This window comes from Labrus mixtus, chromosome 24 (genome assembly GCF_963584025.1).
Source record: "Labrus mixtus chromosome 24, fLabMix1.1, whole genome shotgun sequence".
NCBI classification, from domain to species: domain Eukaryota; kingdom Metazoa; phylum Chordata; class Actinopteri; order Labriformes; family Labridae; genus Labrus; species Labrus mixtus.
Window position 1 is genome coordinate 317,164 of NC_083635.1, and position 20,923 is coordinate 338,086.

Here is a 20,923-nt window from a genome sequence, read left to right on the forward strand (position 1 = left end):
CATTCTGTCCTTGAGTTGTTGGTCACACAAGCGATTCTTTTTGCAAGTAGACCTCCGTGTTCCCAAAAGAATGAGTAATTGGAAGAGATCGGCATGTTTGTCCCAACACAGGCATAACATTTCTTCCACAGCAGCATCACACAGCTGCAAAAGCGAGAAAACACAGCGAGAGAGAGAGAGAGAGAGAGAGAGAGAGAGAGAGAGAGAGAGGAGGATGGGCGGCAAATGTGAGAACAAGGCTGGGAACTAACAGGGGAAGGAGTAGGGTGAGATTAGACAGGAGAGGGGGGTGAAAGTGAAAGACAAATGGAGCAATGACACAGTGTGTGTTTTTTTGCTTTGGAATGTGTGGAGGAGAGAAGTCCTGTCGGTGTGTGTGTGTGTGTGTGTGTGTGTGTGTGTGTGTGTGTGTGTCCTGCGTTCACCCATCAGTATGAACTCTTGATGAACTTCCTTTGAACCCTCTTTACATGACATTACATTTACATTTACCTTCCTCCTTTACAGAGGATATCATATTTTTTCTTTATCTTCTGGAGGTTTTTCTTTATGTGTGCTTGAACATTTTTTGTGCCCCTTTTTTATTTTTTTTATTTTTTTAGATATGGATGAATGCAGCTCCTCTCCTTGTCACACCGATGCCAGATGTATCAACGGGCTGGGATCCTTCCAGTGTCAGTGCAGGCTTGGGTTCTATGGGGACGGTTTCTATTGTTCTCGGCAGGAAGGTCAGTGAAAACGTCTGCAATAACCTACCATTGTGGTTGTTACTCGTTATCATATTTGATCATGTTTTGTGAAACTAGGGAGCATTATTCTCCTTCTGGTGCTTTTTTTCAGAGCTGTCAATATGAACAGCAGTGACTTTTCAAACAGTAACCCTGTATGTTCTCTGGATACATAGCAAAAGAGTTTGTTTGATAGGAACATAAATACCCCAAAACAAATGTGTCCACAGGTCAGACAGTCCGCCCTAAGAGCCAGTGTGAGCAGCACAGAGATAACCTGCAGAGCGGAGGGGAGCCGAGTGTTGGAGCCTTCATCCCACAGTGTAACTCTAACGGACAGTACCGATCACAGCAGGTGGGCAAAATGTCTGATATCTGACTGATGAGATGTGTGAAGCGACGACTCATTTCTCAACCTGGACTTATTCATTGCAGTGTCACGGCTCCACGGGACATTGTTGGTGCGTGAACAGCAGGGGGCAGGAGAGAGTGGGGACCAGGACTCCACCTGGTACAGCACCCACAGACTGTGACATACCAGGTGAGATAAACATCCCCCTGTTCTCTGTAAAACCATCAGATGAGTAATCACTGAGAGCAACATCTCCATATCAAAGCAGCTGTTTCTCTACTAGTTGGAAGAATAAGGTGTATATATATATATATATATATATTTACAGTTTTGTCTTTTTCCTCCCCAGATGAGCCAGAGCGTCCCAGAACTCACTGTGAGCACCACAGAGACAGCGTGCAGACCACCAGTCCAGAGGGGTACCCTATACTCGGAGCCTTCGTACCTCAATGTGACGATATTGGGCAGTACGTTCCTTTGCAGGTATGTCACAAATGAAGTGTTTAAAAGGACATAACCTGCATCTGAAAGAATGCAACCCTGAGCTGATATCTCTGTGATTTATTTTTTTTGCTGATGTATTCTACAGTGTCATGGTTCCTCTGGACATTGTTGGTGTGTGGACCATAATGGACAGGAGAGAGATGGGACAAGAACACCACCTGATACAACACCGACAGACTGTGACAAACCAGGTGAGGGATTGGTTCATAGCTCATTGAAAACTATTGAAAAAAGACGCTGGCGCTCAGAAAGAAACGCTAGGTGGACCGTCGTGCAGCTTTTTAGTATTTCACTTCCATAAAGTAAAGAAACCTGTTAGAGAAAGACAGATAAAGTCGAAGCAGCATTTATATCCTTTCCTTTTAGGTCTGTGGTAAAGGTTTAGTTGAAAAAACATGCAATCCTACATTTCCCACAATGCAGCTGTGAAGCTAATTCATTTAGACAAAATCCCACATCTTCCAAAACCTTCACTTCCAGTTTGTAACCTTTTTGTTTTGTTTCTTTAGTGTTCAACCCCAAGCTGCCTTATGACATCACTATGACATCATTAAGGTTATTTTCTTAGAGTTGACAAAGGCCCTCAAGAGACATTATACAACAGATTTTATCGGGGGCTTAGTTGGATTAACCATAACCAGCAGTGTGCATGTTATGTGCATGTAATCCAGTTACATATAAGATTTCACAGCAGAGTGTAACATAAGCTGCTGAAGCACACCTACTTGTTTTCATGGATCTAGACAAAAACATGCTCCTATATGCAGATGACACCATCCGGGTGTGCCTCAGCAACAAGAAGGTGGAGAGAAAAAGAACTGAACTGCCTCATTAGTGTTAGCAAAGAGGGAGGACAAGTTGTCTAAAGCTTGGGAGTTTTGGGCAAAGATGAATTTAAAAAGTGCATTTGAAAGCAATTATGACAAAGAAATCATGGCTTAGGTTCCCTGGGGAACGGCTTAGCTCAGCAGCACTTTCATTAATAGTTATTCTGTTCCTCCCTAGATGAGCCGGAGCGTCCCAGAACTCACTGTGAGCACCACAGAGACAGCGTGCAGACCACCAGTCCAGAGGGGTACCCTATAGACGGAGCCTACGTACCTCAGTGTGACGCTAACGGACAGTACAGATCATTACAAGTCAGTGCTTGTCATTTGTTCTCTCGTTCTAAGCGAGTAAATATTGGTAATTTAATCATATTTTTTTAATTTTTAATAGACGTGGATTTGTTATGTTTTAGTGTCATGGTTCCACTGGACACTGTTGGTGTGTGGACAGTAGGGGGCAGGAGAGAGCAGGATCCAGAACTCCTCCTGGCACACCAAGCAAAGACTGTGACAAACCAGGTGAAGTTTAAGACTGTATTCAGACTCAGGACTGATGTTTTTGTTCTTTGCAAGCACACCAGATCTGACAAAGAGGAAACTCCCAGTGTAAGAATGGACACCCTTCAACTTTCAGGCTCAAGGGTTTTGGAAGTGATCCTGTTTGCTCTCTGCCTTTGGCTTTAAATAAGTGAGAGGATACGTACCAAAGTCCTGTTTGTACAACACATATTAAACTAAAGCCAGCAGACCATTAGCTTAGCATAAAAACTGTGAGATGTCCATTAGCTTAGCATAAAAACTGTAAGATGGGGACTACAATGTTTTGTAATATTTATTAATATGTTTTTTCTGGTAGGTGTTAAAATGTTACATGCTAGCAGTTAGCTTAAGGGATGCTGGTTGGCTATTTTTGTGTCATCTTAGGAAGCAATTTGTGACGAGACAAGCTAATCACCTGCTAGCTTCACATAAACAATCTCGTTAAAAAAAATGGGTTATATAACATACAGATGTGGGAGCCGTGTCAATCTTCCCATCTGAGCTTAAATGCTTTATATGTGATTTTTGGATCCAGCAGATGTCGCCCTTGAGCACCAGCATGAAACCAAAACAACTCACGCTGCATTATTGTGTTAGCATGGTAATGCTAGCGAGTTTTATTATGCTCGTATCTTCACACTGCATGTGAATAAAGGGAGAGTAGTCTATAGAATTGGAATCAAATTGGAACTGCGATTTGGAATTGGACGCTTTTTTCCGATGCAAATTTTTTTGCGGATGTTTGCTTTTCAGTGTCTATAAATATTAGTTTTTTCTGCCTAGATGAGCCAGAGCGTCCCAGAACTCACTGTGAGCACCACAGAGACAGCGTGCAGACCACCAGTCCAGAGCGGTACCCTATACTTGGAGCCTACGTACCTCAATGTGACGCTAACGGACTGTACACACCCCTGCAGGTTAGAATTTTACTTTTGATTTGCTAACTGACAGAACTGATTTCATTGTTTTAAATGTTACTAAATTTACTAATTTGTTGCTAAATTCAAATTACTTAATGTATAATTTTCAGTGTCACGGCTCTAGTGGACACTGCTGGTGTGTAGACGGCAATGGGCAGGAAAGAGCGGGAACCAGGACCTCACCCGGGGCACCACCAACAGACTGTGACAAAGCAGGTAAACCAACAGGTTCCACTGTGAGCGCTTAAAGCTGTTTTCTTACCAGCAGGTGCATTATGTCATCTCTCCTCAAGGCTGTCTTACTAAACATTGACCTGGTGAACTGCCTAATTCCTCAGCTCAATGACAAGTCAAACAGACGTTTTATGTGAGTGTGAGTCTAACCTTGTAAGTGGTGAACTATCGAGGTCATTGGGTCAATGCGTTGGAATGCCTGGAAAAACAGGTGACCTCACTGCCAGACTGTGTGTGGTAAGAAGCTAAAGGTATACAGCGATAGAGTTCAACTTTAAGATAAAGCCTAACAAGAGGTTTGGTTTATACATTTGGCTGTTTACAAAAAGCAACCTGAGCTGTGATTTTTTTGTAGGAAGTTTAAGAGGACTTGGTGAATATGGGGTGAATGGATTTTATGATTTTAAATCTATTCTAACTTTGAGTTAGAAGATGAACATGCCCCCAGTGATCCCTTTCAAATGTGCCTTTTAGAAGAACATCTGTTTTTCATGAACACACGTCTATTCCCCATATGTAGCTGTGATTTTATTTGGTTGCCCTTTTGCCTTGAATAGATAGGACAGCAGCCCACTGCAATGAGGACTGTAGCACATGGGGCATCACAACAGTTTGGCTATCTGGCGTCCCTATCTGTGATTTAAAGTCCTAGCATTAAAGGATAAAGAATTCACAATTTACAATGATTATTGCTTATTAGGAATTTGGAGGATGCTTCAAAAAAGTGTATTCATATTAATGGTCGTTACTTTGGTGATTTCATAAAATGCACAGTATTTGGTTTTCCACAAATAACTGAAAAAAGAAGGGCTGATGCACTCTGTAACACAAACTTGAGAGGCCAAGTTAAATAAAAAAAGTAGATTCAATATTGAAAATTAATCTACTTTATTGAAAACGTAAAACAAATGCTTTCCTGGGTACGACCATTACTTGTGTAAAAGAACTTTAAATATCCAAAACTCAGATCCAATTGTTGTCTACCTTTACACATGTCTATAAACTAACTATACATCTCTAATGATAGTTGGGTTCCAACTGACCTGATATAGTATACATAGAGTATCTGTGTGATCCTTTTCTTTTCTATCTTTAACAACCAGATGAACCAGAGCATCCTAAAACTCCCTGTGAGCAGCACAGAGACCGAGCACAGGCTTCCAGTCCAGAGGGATATCCTATCCCAGGACTGTTTGTTCCTCAGTGTGATTCCAATGGACAATACACCCTTCAACAGGTAACACCTGATGTTCATGTATGATGTATATGGGGCGGCAGTAGCTCAGTCTGTAGGGACTTGGGTTAGGAATCGGAGGGTCGTCTGCTCAAGTCACGGACCAAGTCCGGAAATTGGTCTGGTAGCTGGAGAGGTGCCAGTCCACTTCCTGAGCACTGCCCTTGAGCAAGGCACTGAACCCCAAAACTGCTCTGGAGCGCTCGCTGTGTGCAGCCCCCTCACTCTGAGACCTCTGTTCTTTTTCTTTCTTTTTTTAAACTATTCTTCTTATAATCTGGCGTTCCACATGGTTTAGTGTTCGGCCCACTACAATTTCTCACCCCTACATCCCTCCTGCATTATTTGGATTATTGGATTAATGCATGTCCATAGGATGCTGTTTGTGCATGTGTGTGTGTATTTCGGCCTATGTGTGTGTTCATTAAACAGAGTGTAAAACTGAATTCCCCCTCGCCGGATTAATAAAGTATAAATTATTGTTATAAAGTCATAATGTCTTTCGACTGTTATGACGATGCGCTTTTATTGTGTATTTCAGTGTCACAGCTCTACTGGACATTGTTGGTGTGTGGACAACAGGGGAGAGGAGAGAGCTGGAACCAGGACTCCACCTGGTTCAACACCTGTGGACTGTGAAAGACCAGGTGAGACTGTTGAGTGTTGTGGCACAGGACTTATTTCAACATCTAAACCGGGAGCAAAGAGGCGGCATTTATTGTAGTCCATGAGGGCTATGAGTAGTTCTTCAATAGAGTTGTAGTAGCCCTTACAGGAAGGATCAAGGTTGTCCAAATAAAGCAGGAGGGATGTAGGGGTGAGAAATTGTAGTTGGCCGAACACTAAACCATGTGGAACACCAGTTTATGAGAAAAATAGGCCTTAAAAAAATAAAAACTTTGTGAAAGATGTTGGTGTGAGGAATCTGTCTTTCTTAAAGCCTCTGTACACCCACACAAGTGTTAGTGATGGAGACCATGATTATACCACTTCTCATGAATATGTGGGTGTGGTCCAGTTTGTTTGACCGACAGCTCCACTACCTGTTTATTTTGAAGAAACAGTTTGAGAAGGAGGACGTGATGACCTGTTATGGTACTTTTTTGTGCTTAAAATGTATTAGTTCATAATGTCCAGCCAGTTTTGTGCATGTGTGAAAAGTGCCATTATATGGAGCTTTGGAGCAGGGGGAGGTGTTTAAGCTAGCATAATACTCTGTAACATTTGTGTTTCCTAAAGACTTGTTCAAATGTTTTCATTTTTTCTCTTCCAGATGAACCTCAACGTCCTCAAACTCACTGTGAGCACCACAGAGACAGCGTGCAGACCACCAGTCCAGAGGGATATCCTTTATATGGCGCATATGCACCTCAGTGTGACGCTAACGGACAGTACACACCCCTGCAGGTACATATCTGTTGACTTATTTCAGTCCGTTTTAACCAAGGTTTTCTTTAGTGTTGTAAGCAACTTGAAAAGAATTGCTGTGATAAAAACCTTACTAATATGTTGTCATTGTTTCAGTGTTATAGCTCCACTGGAGAATGTTGGTGTGTGGACAGTACAGGGCAGGAGAGACCAGGAACCAGGACCTCAGCTGGTACTCAACCCAAAGACTGTGACAAACCAGGTGAGGCTAAACATCTTTCTCATTACACCTGGTTCTGTCATCTTAACCCTCCTACAACCTGAGGATTTGTGTTACACCTTCCGCCCTACCATGCATAAAAATGCTCCAATAAAGACTGCCATAGAAAAATTATCTATTAATGTATAGTTCCATTTTCTTTTAATGGTTACTATTATTAACTTCAGTCCTCACCATACATAGCAAATATTCATTGTGTTTCAATCATCCAATCCATTAAAAGACACCAAACAAGAGTCAACAGCAGAATATGCTTTTTGGCATTGGCAGAGAAGATTTGGCATGTTTTTCATGGGCGCAACCCACATACTCAGCTCTGCTGCTCATCCCACAAATTGCATATTCCTTACAAATGTGGCACCATTTAAAAGGGAAATAAACAGGCTTTCCAACTGTATAAGATTGATTGCCAAGAAGCATTGTTGCAACAAAGAAATAATATACCAAACACAAATTTCCTTACATTTTGTGTAATGTTTATAACAAACACCTTTGGCGCTGTTTCCCTGTAATATCATCTGTGTAAACAAAGACATACTAGCAGGCTTTTGTTTTGGAAACTATGTTGGTAAAACAGTAAAAACTAAAATTCCAGTCCCTCACTATCATGGATCCATGAAAAAATTAATAAAAAAATAATTTCACACCACAATGACAGTGTATTAAAAAAATGTCGTTTCAATGGGAGTCAGTGTCACAAAAAAATTACAAAGGACTAAAGGTGTGATTTTTTTTTTAACATAGTGTAAAAAAGAGTGGAGAAATACATTTTCATAAAATTGTAAAATTCACCCCAAAATACATACAAAATGTATGCAATATGCATCAACACAGCCAAAATTATCCACAAAAAACTTTAAACATCAAAAAATGCACTAGGACTACAGGAGGGTTAAGGACCAACAGTACACAGGACATAGACATCAAATTACTGGCTAATCTGTGAAAGATGTTCAGTCAAACTTTATTATGTACAGGCACGCCAAGAGCAATTTTTAATATGTTCAAAATGTAATTTTTGTAGATGAACCTCAACGTCCTAAAACTCACTGTGAGCACCACAGAGACAGCGTGCAGACCACCAGTCCAGAGGGATATCCTTTATATGGAGCATATGCACCTCAGTGTGATGCTAACGGACAGTACACATCCCTGCAGGTAGATCATCTTTTCTGACACAGTGCTCGCTTTGACATGCAGTTTTGAATCACTCAAACAGAATAGAAGAGCCATTTTCCTTTTTTTCTCAGTGTTACAGCTCTACAGGGGAATGTTGGTGTGTGGACAGTACAGGGCAGGAGAGACCAGGAACCAGGACCTCAGCTGGTACTCAACCTCAAGACTGTGACAAACCAGGTGAGACTTTAATCATGTCCTGATAAACTTTGAGTGTCATTGAGTCTGAGTCAGCCAAGGCTGTATTAATCCAAGTAATATTCATTTTTAGATGTAAAGTATTAAAAGTGTGTAATGACATTTGCATAGTAGAAAAAGCCGGAAACAGCTTTCCACACTATATCTAATTCAACCACCAATTTTATTTTTGTTTTGTTTAGATTTTCTTAATAAACAGTTTACACAGAAAAAGGAATCACTTGAATCTCTCTCTCTCTCTCTCTCTCTCTCTCTCTCTCTCTGTGCTGCTCTCTCGCCCACTCTAACGTACACAAAGAGGCCGTTCTATAAATTCAGCCCTCGCTATAAATTCCATTTATTACCATACAAACATCTGAAGTGGTCATTTCTTGGTAAGATGAGCTATAGGCTGTTGCCGGGCAACCAAACCAAAACAGGACAGGCTGCCCGGCCAGCTGGGTGACAAAACAGTGTTACATCCCCGCCCTGCAGATGCACATCGTACAGACACACGTGCAAACCCCTGCTTCAAATCTCACACTTTGTGTTTTTTTCATCGATTCAATTTGCAACAAATTTAGCAGCATGATCCAGGATCCAAACACCCAAATCTACTGGAAGCTAGTCTGTTTTTATGTGTTCCCATATGATTATTAGAGTTCATTGCCAGCTCAGAACGGCAGCCTGAGGATTGAAATGACATTTATTCAGTGGACAATCCACAAACTGTTGATTTGTGGGAAGAACATCAGAGACACAGGGGCTTCTAAACTTAGTTCATCATTTGGTTAAAACGTAAATAAAAGGGAAACCAAGTGATTCATCAGACTGGACAGCAGCACGAGAGAGAGAGAGGAAGAGAGAGAGAGAGAGGGAGAGTGAAAGAGAGAGAGAGAGAGAGAGAGTAGAGAGAGAGAGGCCTGAATAAACATTAGAGGAAGTCTAAAGTGGTTTCTGGTGTAGTTTTAAAGCTCTGTCATAAAGTGAGTTACTAAAGAGACTTTACGAGGTAAACAGTGTGTGTGTACATGTGAGACTTTGTAAACATAGGGGTCTTCCCACTCCGCTCATCAAACACCCACCTGTCATTGTAGTATAAGTCAAGCTGGAATATCATTAGTTCTTAATGTGTGTTCGATCCCACTCAGTCCCTGTAGCTCCGACCCAGCGTCCTGAGAGTGTGTGTGAGCGGTGGAGAGCGAGCTTGATCGAGCACTACGGAGGAAAACCAGAGGCGCAGCAGTACGTGCCTCAGTGTGATGCAGATGGACAGTTCAGGTACACACACCACGCAGACATCAAGAAAACACAATCATTCAATTTGTGACAAATGACTTGAGAGAGTGAATGTTCCTCTCAGACCTGTCCAGTGTTATGGAGAGACCACTTACTGCTGGTGTGTAGACCAGGACGGGCGAGAGGTCCCTGGTACCAGATCGCACGATGTCGTCAAACCAGCATGTAAGCTAACTGCTTGTTCACATTATCAATATTCTGCTTCAAAAAATCTCTTTGACATATTTTTTTTAATCCCTCCTTTCTCGCCTCAGGCCTTCCCTCGGTGGCCCCGCCCACCGTGCGCCCATTGCCCAACCCGGTCGTGACCCCTCCCCCAAACACTGACATCACCCTGCTGTACGCCCAGGGGCAGAAGATCGGAGCGCTGCCTCTCAACGGGACGCGGCTGGATGCGGCCCGCTCAAAAACACTGCTGACTCTACATGTAAGACAACGCTCTCGCTCGGCTTCCATTATGTAGAAAAAATCTGAAAGTAGAAAATTAAATATAAAGAACACAAGGTCAATAATAATCTGTAACAGTGTGGTATAATAAAACACTGTATGTGTGTTTGCAGGGTTCCATAGTGGTCGGTATAGGCTATGACTGCAGAGAGAACCGAGTCTATTGGACCGATTTGTCCGCAAGAACAATCAACAGAGCTTCGATGGCGCCCGGAGCCGAGCCGGAGATCCTCATTAACACGAGTAAGAAGACGAGTCTGCTGCATTCACACATGGACGCAGAAGTCCTGAGATGTTGAGAAGACTTTCTAAAATGATCTTAACCCCCTCTGTGTAGATCTGGTCAGTCCAGAGGGGCTGGCGGTGGACGCCAGTCGCAGGTTGATGTTCTGGGTCGACTCCAACCCCGACATGATCGAGAGCGCCAACCTGGACGGCAGCGGGAGGCGGACGCTGTTCGACACAGACCTGGTCAACCCCAGAGCCATCATAGTGGTCCCTTCAACTGGGTAAAAACCTCTTTCTTTTGATCTTTCTGTCTTTCTGTTTCGGTCTTGAAAGGAAACTCATGTCATCCAACTCTCCACGCCTTGAGGGACAGTTTAGTTTGCACACATGTACAGAGAGAAACAAACACCCACATACACACACGCTCTTCGCCATCAAGTGTAACATCCTGGAGGAATGATATCCTCAGTGATTTGATTTCAGAAGAGAGCCCCAGATGGTTTTTCAGCCCATTAGCATCAACAGCAATGAGTCAACACAGCCTGTTTCCAATTCATTAGTACAGTTTGGATTATGTTTAAAGACATTTAGGTTAAAGGGTTATTTCCAAGTGTGTGAGGCTGTGACCTAAACGTGACCTCATCAGTATGAGACGCTGCTCTGAGGAGATCAGCTGGATGAGGTGGAGCGTCCCTTTAATTCTGACATAAGTAACTTTTAGTGCTTTCTTTGACACTTAAAAAGCCCAACTGAGCTAAGAAAACTGTGCAGGATTTACTAATCCTTGAGTCAACACACACACACACACACACACACAGATGGGGGTGTATGCATGGGGCTGTCATCGGTCAGCTCTCCAGGAATAACATCTGCTTTTCATCATAGCAACTAATCACATAATCAACAGGTATGCATGTGTGTATGTGTGAAAATGTGTGTGTGTGTGTGTGTGTGTGTGTGTGTGTGTGTGTGTGTGTGTGTGTGTGTGGTGAACACAAGTGATTAAACGGAGCAGCAATAACCCCTATCATAAACCCGGAAAATGTGTGTTTCATGTTATTGGTTTGACAGTTATTTTCTCACTGAAGGCCACCTGTGTGTGTGTGTGTGTGTGTGTGTGTGTGTGTGTGTGTGTGTGTGTGTGTGTTTTGACAAAAAGCCAAGTCCTAAAGGTAATTACTGCTTCACACGGGTACACTTATGCTTAAGCATGTGCTCTGTGATTTCTGAGCCTTCACATGTTGCCCTTTGACAGACACATACACACACTCACACAGACACATAGCCGCACAAGCTTGAACGCACTTTTAAATGTTTCATCTACAACATCTGCTCGCCCGTACGTTCATCAAGTGATGAACGCACACTCACTCATAAACACATTGTGTGTGTGTGTGTGTGTGTGTGTGTGTGTGTGTGTGTGTGTGTGTGTGTGTGTGTGTGTGTGTGTGTGTGTGTGTGTGAGTTGATTGCTCATGTGGTGTGTATTACCTGTCGTTCCCAGTGGACTGCCCACATGTACACCATCATGTACAGATGAGGAGGCGTCAGACACAGCCCACACACACACACACACACACACACACACACACACACACACACACACACACACACAACTTTTTATGAATGATGTAAAACAATAAAAAAAAAAGATTTGAAACACATCAAAGTCATTATTCAAAATCTAAAAAAGTGTGTCATTTTTTTCCTAATATATACAGATGAAAACATCTTCAAAAAATGCACGGGGTCAAAGGTCACATGTTGCTCAGAGTAACCTGAGCGTCACCTCATCAGCAGGAGACAGCTGCTCCCTGGAGACCTCCATACATGTGCACTCCTCTTGTCTCTTTATATTAGCCAGATCCCAGCGCTCAGTACCACAACAAGTTCGTCCAGTCAAACTGGGAGAAGAGGGCTTTCCTCATCCTTTGACAGATCACATAATGAGATCATGTCTTTCCTTTCTGCAGAGCTCTGTACTGGACCGATTGGAACAGAGAGGCTCCAAAGATCGAGAGTTCTTCCGTGGACGGTCAGAACCGCAGGGTGGTGGTGTCTGATGGGATCGGACTGCCCAACGCCCTCACCTATGACACCACCTTGGGACAAGTGTGTTGGGCCGATGCAGGTAAACACAGCTTCTACTACACTCTTGTTATCAGCAGGTGGCCTGGTGGTGACATGGACACACTGTTCATTTAGTGGATGTGTGTGTGTGCACCATCCTGTAAGTCAGAGCAAATACAAAAGGAGGCGTTTAGGTACTATAGCTTATTTTAAATTTTATTTTTTTATTGTGATCAGGTGAACAAGTACAAAACAAAAAATGTGCACATAGACATGACAATTAAAGCAATGGGAAATAAACAAAAAACAGGCAAAAACAGAAATAAACTAAATCAAAATACGAAAAAAACATTAGCAAAGACAAATACAATTAAAGTAGATATAATAAAAGTCAAGTAGTAAGTTGAAGTAGTGTGTAAGAAAAGTGTGAATGTGTGTGTGGCAGTGTGATGCATTAAAGTGAGTGGCTGAGTGGGAAGTAGCAAGAGAAATAAACAGAAGCAAATTGAGAGGAAAATAAAATAAAAAGATATATATGTGTCAACATTAATGGAAAGAAGAAGATTTTACATATATTTATATATATAAAAATAATAAAATAAAATGTTTGGTGTTAATGTGGCCATCATGAAAAGAGGGAGGAAAAGAAGAAGAGAACAGGGGGAAAAAAATAAAAATAATAATAATAAATAAAATAAATAAATAAAATAATAAAAATAATAATAATAATAATAAAAAATAATGATAAGAAGAAGAAGAAGAATGTGTATATATATGTAGACATACATACAAACATACACATAAATCTGGTTTATACATGGTATCACTATGAAGAGCCGAGAAGAGGGGGTCACAGGGACCTCGGGGAGTTAGGCAAGAAGCCCCGTATCGCACATATTGCCCCTCCTCCGCATCACCAGCAGGAGGTACTATATCTTAGCTCTGTAAGGGAGTGTCTAAGTTTACATCTACAGCAGGCTTCATTAGGGAAACCTCTCTGATTGTTGTCACCTGTAAGCACCAGCTTATGATAAATACAGACACGCTGACATGTCATATCAGAGCACACACTATGGGTCAGCACATTGACATGAATGTGAACTCTTTATATTTGAAGCTTCATAATAATAATGTGAGTCTTTCTGTGGTCAGAGGTTGCAAAGTATAATAAAGTGGCTCCTTGTTTAGCATCTGGACGACTGAAATGAAAATCATCAAAATTCATAATGCTCCATGTTTTCCTCTTCTTCTAAACGTCAGGTACGAAGCGTTTGGAGTGTGTGTCTCCTGATGGTTCAGGGCGGAGAGTGGTCCACCCCAGTGTCAACTACCCGTTCAGCATGGTCTACTACAGGAACCACTTCTACTACACGGACTGGAGGAGGTAGACATGCATCTGTTTGATTTTTACAGCACCGATATCTAAAATCATTCCTGATCAATACCCACACTCTCTCTCTCTCTCTCTCTCTCTCTCTCTCTGTCTCTATCTCTCTCTTTCTCTCTCGTAGGGACGGAGTGATCGCAGTGAGCAAAGACAGCAGTCAGTTCACTGATGAATACCTGCCGGACCAGCGCTCTCACCTGTACGGCGTTGCCATAGCAACTAGCCAGTGTCTATCAGGTGAGATTTTACTCTTACAAACACACACACACACACACACACACACACACACACACACACACACACACACACACACACACACACACACACACACACACACGCACGCACTATCAATCTCAGACTCTTCCTCCTTTCAGACTTTACTCAGACATGTCATTTTAGCTCTTTGTAATAATGACACACACACACACACACACACACACACACACACCAGACAGTGAGCTCATTTGGTTTTTGTGCAGTGATGTAACCACATCAGTCAACTCCTACCAGATGTCACCATCACCCTGAAGGCAGCATTTACACAGAGACACTAGACACAAATAACCCTAAACAGAGATGTATGCTGCATTCAAGTCTGATGAAAACACAGGAAATATGAATGTCTACTGAGCTATCTATTCTAGATTTAAAAGAGATCGTGGAATAGATGTTATTTAAGATTTTTTTCAATTAGCTGGGGAATTAATTCATATGGCAAAAAACTCTTCAAACAGGTGGAGTGTTGTTTGAATGTTGGTTTTTACGGTGGGAAAAATGGAAACATGCGCCAAATATCACAGTTTAAAAAAAAATGCATTACATCATTATTATCTTTCAAATTGCATCAGAAGTCAGTACCAGTACCAGAATCTTTGGTCCACGTAAAAAAAAAAAAAAGGCATTGTTGACAGAATCTGCCGGTTTCAATGGCTGAAAACAGATTTTTTTCAGGCGATGTAAAGGCAACCTTTGCTGTATAGAGAAACTGAAATTTGTGTTTCATCACCCTGCATCCAGAAAACAGTCATCACACAGCTGGATTACACCCACTACTCCAGGCCTATGGCTTTCTGTGTGTGTGTGCGTGTGCGTGCGCGTGCGTTTGTGCGTGTGCGTGTGTGTGTGCGTGTGTGTGTGTGTGCAGTGACTTCTCACACATCCTTGAAACAGACTGAAGAACAATGATTACATAGCTGTGTGCGTCCCTCTACTTGTAACGTGTGTGTGTGTACATGAATCCAAAGAACAATGATTACACACAGCTGTGTGCGACCCTCTACCTGTATTTTGTGTTTGCGTGCTCCATGTTTGATGTGTTGATGTCTGCTGGTCCTCTCAAAGACTCACACTAAGCACCTCTAAAGTACAAAGTAGGCCTCTAAACACAGGATAATCCTTAAAGTGGCACCTCTGCACATGTTAATGCTGCACACATCTGCAGAGAGTGTAAAGGTCACCTCTACACGTCCTGCAACACTCTCTTCAAAGATGTCGATGTGTGCTGTTATTCTGCCCTTGATGACGGCTCTAAAACAAACCTGTAACGGGTTTGGGAGCCGCTCGTCATAAGAGGCTTTAAAAGCTGTTTTTGTTGAATAGGTGAACACACACTGACACACACTCCTCACACAGATCATTGTCAGGACTGAAGAGCTGGGCTTTGTTCAGGATGGAGGCTCTGTTTGTTCTGTCATTAAGGCTGCTGCTTTCATCCTGTCACATAGCAGTCACACAGGAAAAGGAAATCATGTCCTCCCGCAGCTATAAACCTCGACAAAACAGACTTCTACTTGGAATTTAATATATGTGTTTAAGTTGTAAAAATTAGACTCTTTATCCTCTACAGCAGTGATTCTCAACTGGTCTAACCTCAGGACCCACAACCAAATCCTTTATGAAAAAAGACTCCCCAAATGTATGACATTTATCAACCAATAAGATTTTTTAATGAAAAATTTTATAGTTTGGACCTCAAAACATTACAGATAACGAACATGTTTAAAAAGCACTTCACACACTTTTCTTTCTAGGCCCAATGAAACAGCTCTGCGACCCACTTTTGGGTCCCGACCCACCAGTTGAGACCCACCTTTCTGATTTGAATGTCTTCTGTTTCTCAGGGAGCCATTAACGACGGACTGTCAGAGTTCTTTTGGTGCTAAAGTTCTGGGGGGTGACTCCTGATCAGAGGGCCAAACGATGAAATGCCCCCTTCACTGTCCCTCAGGAGAAAAGGACACTCAGTATTGATCAAGATGGCTTCCCGTCTCCAGATCGAACGTCAGAGCAAATTTACAACCCCCTCCACTCCCCCTGACCCCGCCCCCTGTTATCTCACCATAAAGATATAACCCCAAAATAAATGTTTTGTAAATTTGTTTTATACCTCATTTTAAGTTTTTTTTTCTACTGTATTTTTGTACGTGAGTTATTTTGTTTTTGTTTTTCTATCGATAAAAGCTACAGGAGATCAAATTGAAATGTGTGTGAGTAAAGGTCGTGTGTTCTTTAAACGCCAAAGAAGAATCGCATCAGGAGCTTTTCAAAGTGTTCGAGCCAAAGTTCTGTTTGTGAAGCTGAGCATCAGCTTTGTTTTTGGTCCGCTGGCCCACAGGGGCTTTTTAATTTCAGTCATGATTCAGCAGCAAATAAAAATAGACGCCAAAGAAGTAGAATAGTGTCCTGGGAAACTTGTTTATTGTCTGAGAGATTCAGAATAATACAACTCTAATATCTATAATATCATATTTCATGGCAGCTGTTCCCCCTGCTTTCAGTCCCTAATCCAAGCTAAGCTAACCGGCTAACGAATTTAGCTACATGCTGGTAGGCAAAGCTAACAGTTTTCCACTTCTAGCTTAGCGTGAGGGGAATTGAACTATTCTTTGTTTTCTTGCTAAGATGTTAAACCTGTCACCACTTACAATTCTGAACGTTAAATATGAAGACAGATATGGGAGACAGTTAGCTTAGTAGCAAAATAACAGAAACAGGCTAGTTTGGCATCATTGAAAGCTACTAGCAACTTTAGAGCCCGCTTACGAACATGTTATACATCTTTTGAGTTTCATCAGGACAGAAATAACATGACTATATGAAACAGGGGCTCAAATGAAATTTCAAGCTATTTCTGCTTGCTAGGCCAGCTGTTTCTACCTGATTTCAGTCCTAATGCTAGCATAAGCTAATCGTTTGTTAGCTTTAGCCTCTTAGAACATTAATATGGATGTTCTGATGGAAGTAAAAACACCTTTCCAAATGTTGCAAGCTAGGTTGAAAATAATGGACATTTTAAAGCATCAGTTTTTGAATCATGACTTTAATAATGATATCATGTTTCCCTCAGCCCAATGTGCCAGTCTGATCAGACTACAGTCCTGCACTAACTATCTGTTTTTCACACATCATGAAATGACCTGACATCCTTCCTTTTGCCAAATATTTTTTACTACATCTACTTTTCAAATCTTTATCTTTTTATAAGATGTGATATTTATAACAATAAAATGTGATTTGGTACTTGACAGACTTGTTTCTTTTTTTCATGGCGCTGTTTAAAATAATCAGACAAGAAACACAGGAGACAAAAAATCTGTTCAGCTGTATTTTTATGTTTTCTCACACAGCTTCAATGTAAACCATTTCAAAATAAACTTTATCCATTGGCAAAAACAAACCTGTACGACGAAAAATACAAATATAACCGTCAGTTTGAATATTTCAGAAGCTTTCTCTGCTAGTGGCAGACGAGAGGTGATCAGGAGGTTCAGCCAATGTCTCTGAATACAACAGACTTTTATTTACTATTGCATCTGAAAACTTGGCATTTGTTCATTTTCTCAAATGTTCCCAATTCAAACAATCCAATCTCTTGCAACAAACAGAAACAAAAATGTTCATTTATGTCCAACTAAAAGTCTTCTCCTCTCAAACTCAAATTAAAACTCCCATGGTTCAGTTCATCGCTTTCCTTCCTCCACCGCCCCTCTTAGTCCCCGCTCTCCACTCTCATCTGCCGACCTTGCCCAGCCTGTGGTCTGTCTTTGGATCGGCTATGATGGCCTGAACGGCCACGATGGCCTCGTTGATTTTAGTCTGGAGCTCCCTCAGCTCCTCGACGTGCAGCAGGCGCAGGATCTGAGCCGCTTCATTCAGAGTGGCATCTGAAAGGAAAATGTTTTAAATTCCCTCGAGCAGGTAAGTATGACATAACAGCAATTACTGATATAACTTTAGACATCAATTGAGCCTTTCTTACCTCCGGTGTCGAATCCCAAGATGTGCTTGTCCAAAGCTACTGGGATACCCTAAAAACCACAGCAACATTACAACTGTTACAAAGAAGAGCCTGAAATGTTTTTTATTAAGGGTAATGTTTAATTAAAAGAAGAATCTCTTGCTGTGATTTTTGATACCTGAGCATATTTATTTTACCTCTCTGTTCTGGCTGGCTTTAGCGATCGCTTCTGGAGAAAGTCTCTCCTGGATGAGAATCCGAATGGCCTGAAAATAAAGGGTCATTAAGAGAAGTGTCTATTAAATAAGAAGAAGAATATATGACTGTGTTCCTACCTTGAGCATAACCAGGTAGTCATCATGCCGCTGTATCTTGAGGATGTTTGCCAGAGCAGTCACTCCGGCTTTGAATTCTGGAGAGTCGCCTGCAAAACATGAAGATGTGAGGGTTTCATCTTTCAGCGGGAACAAAGAGACGAGGACGGCGTGCTGGAAGGCTAAAGTGCGAGGACAGGTGGAGGAGGAGGGACACGTTTTTACTTACTGTCCAGGTTAACGAGAGGGTCCACAACTTTGTTGCTGTCGCTGGAGGCCGCCAGTGGCTCACATCTTTTATACTTATCCACTGTGGGGGGAAATAAAAGTGAGTGTCATGTATCTAAACAGAATGTAAAGACTATTCAAACTATTTAGATTTGTTCATGAGTTTTCAACACTTAACCTTAAACTGCATTTCCACCAAAAGTAACAATTTGTACCAGAGGCTCCTTTCAAGGTACTTAAAAGTTCCTCCAGTCTGTCGCTGCGTGCATTTCAATTTGAGGTCTGAGAACATTAGCTGAATAAATATGTTAAAAAAAAGTGGATATACATGACAAAAGTCCTTTTACTTTCAGAAAGTACTACCCCGGAGCAGGAACCTTTAGGTGGTACAATAAGGACTCTATGTAGACCTTGGTGCCTGTGGTTGAGTTCCTCATAGGGAAAGTTCCTTCAGTGGAAGCGCAGATTTAGATAACATTATTCCTTTTCTGATGTCTCCCTCTGCTGGTCATCATTAGTACTGCATGTATTGGACTTATTTACACAGGTAACACAGGTAAATATGCAGGATGTACATCTACTGCCAGCTTACCATTGTCTCCATATTCATATCTTACAGCCAGGCCCAGTAACCAGTCTAAAGCCTCCTGCCTCTCCTGAACCGGAAATGGACAGTTCACATCCTGCAGGTACTGCACACGAGAAAAAGACACTCAGAAACACTGAACCATTTGACAACACTGTCATTTAGAAAAACACCTGAGTCTCCAGTAATGATGATGGGGGTACCTTCTGGTAGGCTTGGGGCCAGTCTGAGCTGGGGATGTTCCTCAGGTTTCCTCTGTCCTCTATCTTATAATGTCGGATCTTCTGGTCCTCCAGCCACACTATGCAGTTCCTAAACTGGGTCTCATCTGAGCCCGGACAGAGAGAGAGTCAGAGAGAGAGAGTCAGAGAGAGAGAGAGTCAGAGAGAGAGAGAGTCAGAGAGAAAGTCAGAGAGAGAGAGAGTCAGAGAGACAGAGAGAGAGAGAGACATTAACATCTCAGCAGCTACGTGCTTTATGTGACGTCGGCAAATAGATGCGACTAATGATCCAGTATGAATGGACACAAATAGGCCACCGTAGTTTCTGGAGCGACTAAGTTAGCTGTTTAATTTACTGCGTTGTAACCTCAAATGTTCAGCCCACTTAATTAAACTGCCGTTCTCAAATTATTACACATTTCTTTGTACATTCCTCAGTTGAAATTATTATACTGATATACGACTGTGTACAAGTAGCACAATTGCCTGTTTTTCTTATGTTGTGATTAGCTTCGTTGAATTCAATGTTAGGATGATGCAGACGTAAAAAAACCCTCCTATTCATAGAAAAAGTCTGATTAGTCATCCAAACCCAGAACAAAACCCACTATTTGTGAGTCTAGTTTGTCACTGCGTTGTCTTCAGGCAGTGACAGGACCCCTACATACACACACGTTAGCAGGCTAACAAGCCGTCAAACATCGTTTAAAAGCTAATTAAACGCTAATTCTCACCTTTACACTCAAAGCCGACGGGGTTGTGATAATCTAGCGCTGTCAGTTTTCTCCGGAACATCTTCGACACACGTTTCTTTTGGTTAAATATCTTCTAATTCTACTCAGCGGTGAGCTAACTTCAATGTATTTATGCTATCTGACGGCAACTTCCTACGCGCATGCGCAGCAGCACTATACAACTTCCTGTTTTAACTATCAAAGTAAAATTCGCTATTTCGGCCTTATACATAAGATATTACTGCCACCATCTCAATAAAATACACAAATGACCCATTTGAAAAGCCATATACTGATATGTTTGCTACAACAGCATTTTAAAGTTTAATATCTAAATAGTTTGGTACAAGCTGGTGTTTTAAGGCTTTCTGTTTTCTAAGATTTAGATTTTGTTGGGTTCTCGGACGATGGTATTTAGGCTGGAATTCCCATGAGAAGCGGTTCATATTGTTGACAATGACAACAAAAATACATAAAAAATGTTTAAATGTGCATCTGTGCACTGCCTGTTAGCACCTTTGTCCAATCAGACAGGAAGTTTTTTGTTTACACTCACTTCCTGTTTGTATCCTTGAGATGTGGGTCCCCTTGGACAAATCTGCTTGGACAAATCTGCTTAATTAAATGTAGAATGTATTATTCCTCTAGTTTCCAGCAGAATATAAACCATCGTAGAGATGGAAGTCAGCTACTGCAGAAACTTGGAATGATTATCTATAAATTTATTACATCAGTGGTTTCCACACATTTGTCACTGAAAATTCATGTTATATATTATGTTAACGCCCTAAATACAAGTTGTTTGAAAAGGTTTCCTCATACAATCTTTGCC

At 41.6% G+C, this 20,923-nt stretch overlaps 2 protein-coding genes across 2 annotated transcripts in view; one reads left to right on the forward strand and one right to left on the reverse strand.

Moving 5' to 3' along the window:
• Positions 1-17,295, forward strand: part of nid2a (nidogen 2a (osteonidogen)) — a 42,742-nt gene extending 25,447 nt beyond the window's left edge. The window contains 24 exon segments of the mRNA XM_061032172.1: positions 603-728; positions 959-1,083; positions 1,164-1,269; positions 1,430-1,563; positions 1,670-1,775; positions 2,590-2,723; positions 2,825-2,930; positions 3,735-3,868; positions 3,982-4,087; positions 5,209-5,342; positions 5,881-5,986; positions 6,613-6,746; positions 6,864-6,969; positions 8,012-8,145; positions 8,238-8,343; positions 9,492-9,621; positions 9,704-9,804; positions 9,894-10,066; positions 10,200-10,329; positions 10,424-10,595; positions 12,288-12,445; positions 13,645-13,768; positions 13,896-14,008; positions 15,892-17,295. Of these exon segments, the coding sequence (XP_060888155.1) occupies positions 603-728; positions 959-1,083; positions 1,164-1,269; positions 1,430-1,563; positions 1,670-1,775; positions 2,590-2,723; positions 2,825-2,930; positions 3,735-3,868; positions 3,982-4,087; positions 5,209-5,342; positions 5,881-5,986; positions 6,613-6,746; positions 6,864-6,969; positions 8,012-8,145; positions 8,238-8,343; positions 9,492-9,621; positions 9,704-9,804; positions 9,894-10,066; positions 10,200-10,329; positions 10,424-10,595; positions 12,288-12,445; positions 13,645-13,768; positions 13,896-14,008; positions 15,892-15,902 (2,909 nt within the window). The 3' untranslated portion in view covers positions 15,903-17,295.
• A 67-nt stretch (positions 17,296-17,362) lies between these two features.
• On the reverse strand, positions 17,363-20,264 carry rtraf (RNA transcription, translation and transport factor). Its single transcript, XM_061032173.1, has 8 exons — positions 20,092-20,264; positions 19,340-19,464; positions 19,143-19,242; positions 18,552-18,632; positions 18,344-18,432; positions 18,206-18,274; positions 18,030-18,078; positions 17,363-17,934 (listed from the first exon to the last, which is right to left on the reverse strand). The coding sequence occupies exons 1-8, from the start codon at positions 20,150-20,152 to the stop codon at positions 17,780-17,782; spliced, it is 729 nt and encodes a 242-aa protein (XP_060888156.1). The 5' UTR covers positions 20,153-20,264; the 3' UTR covers positions 17,363-17,779.
• Between the last annotated feature and the right edge of the window lie 659 nt (positions 20,265-20,923).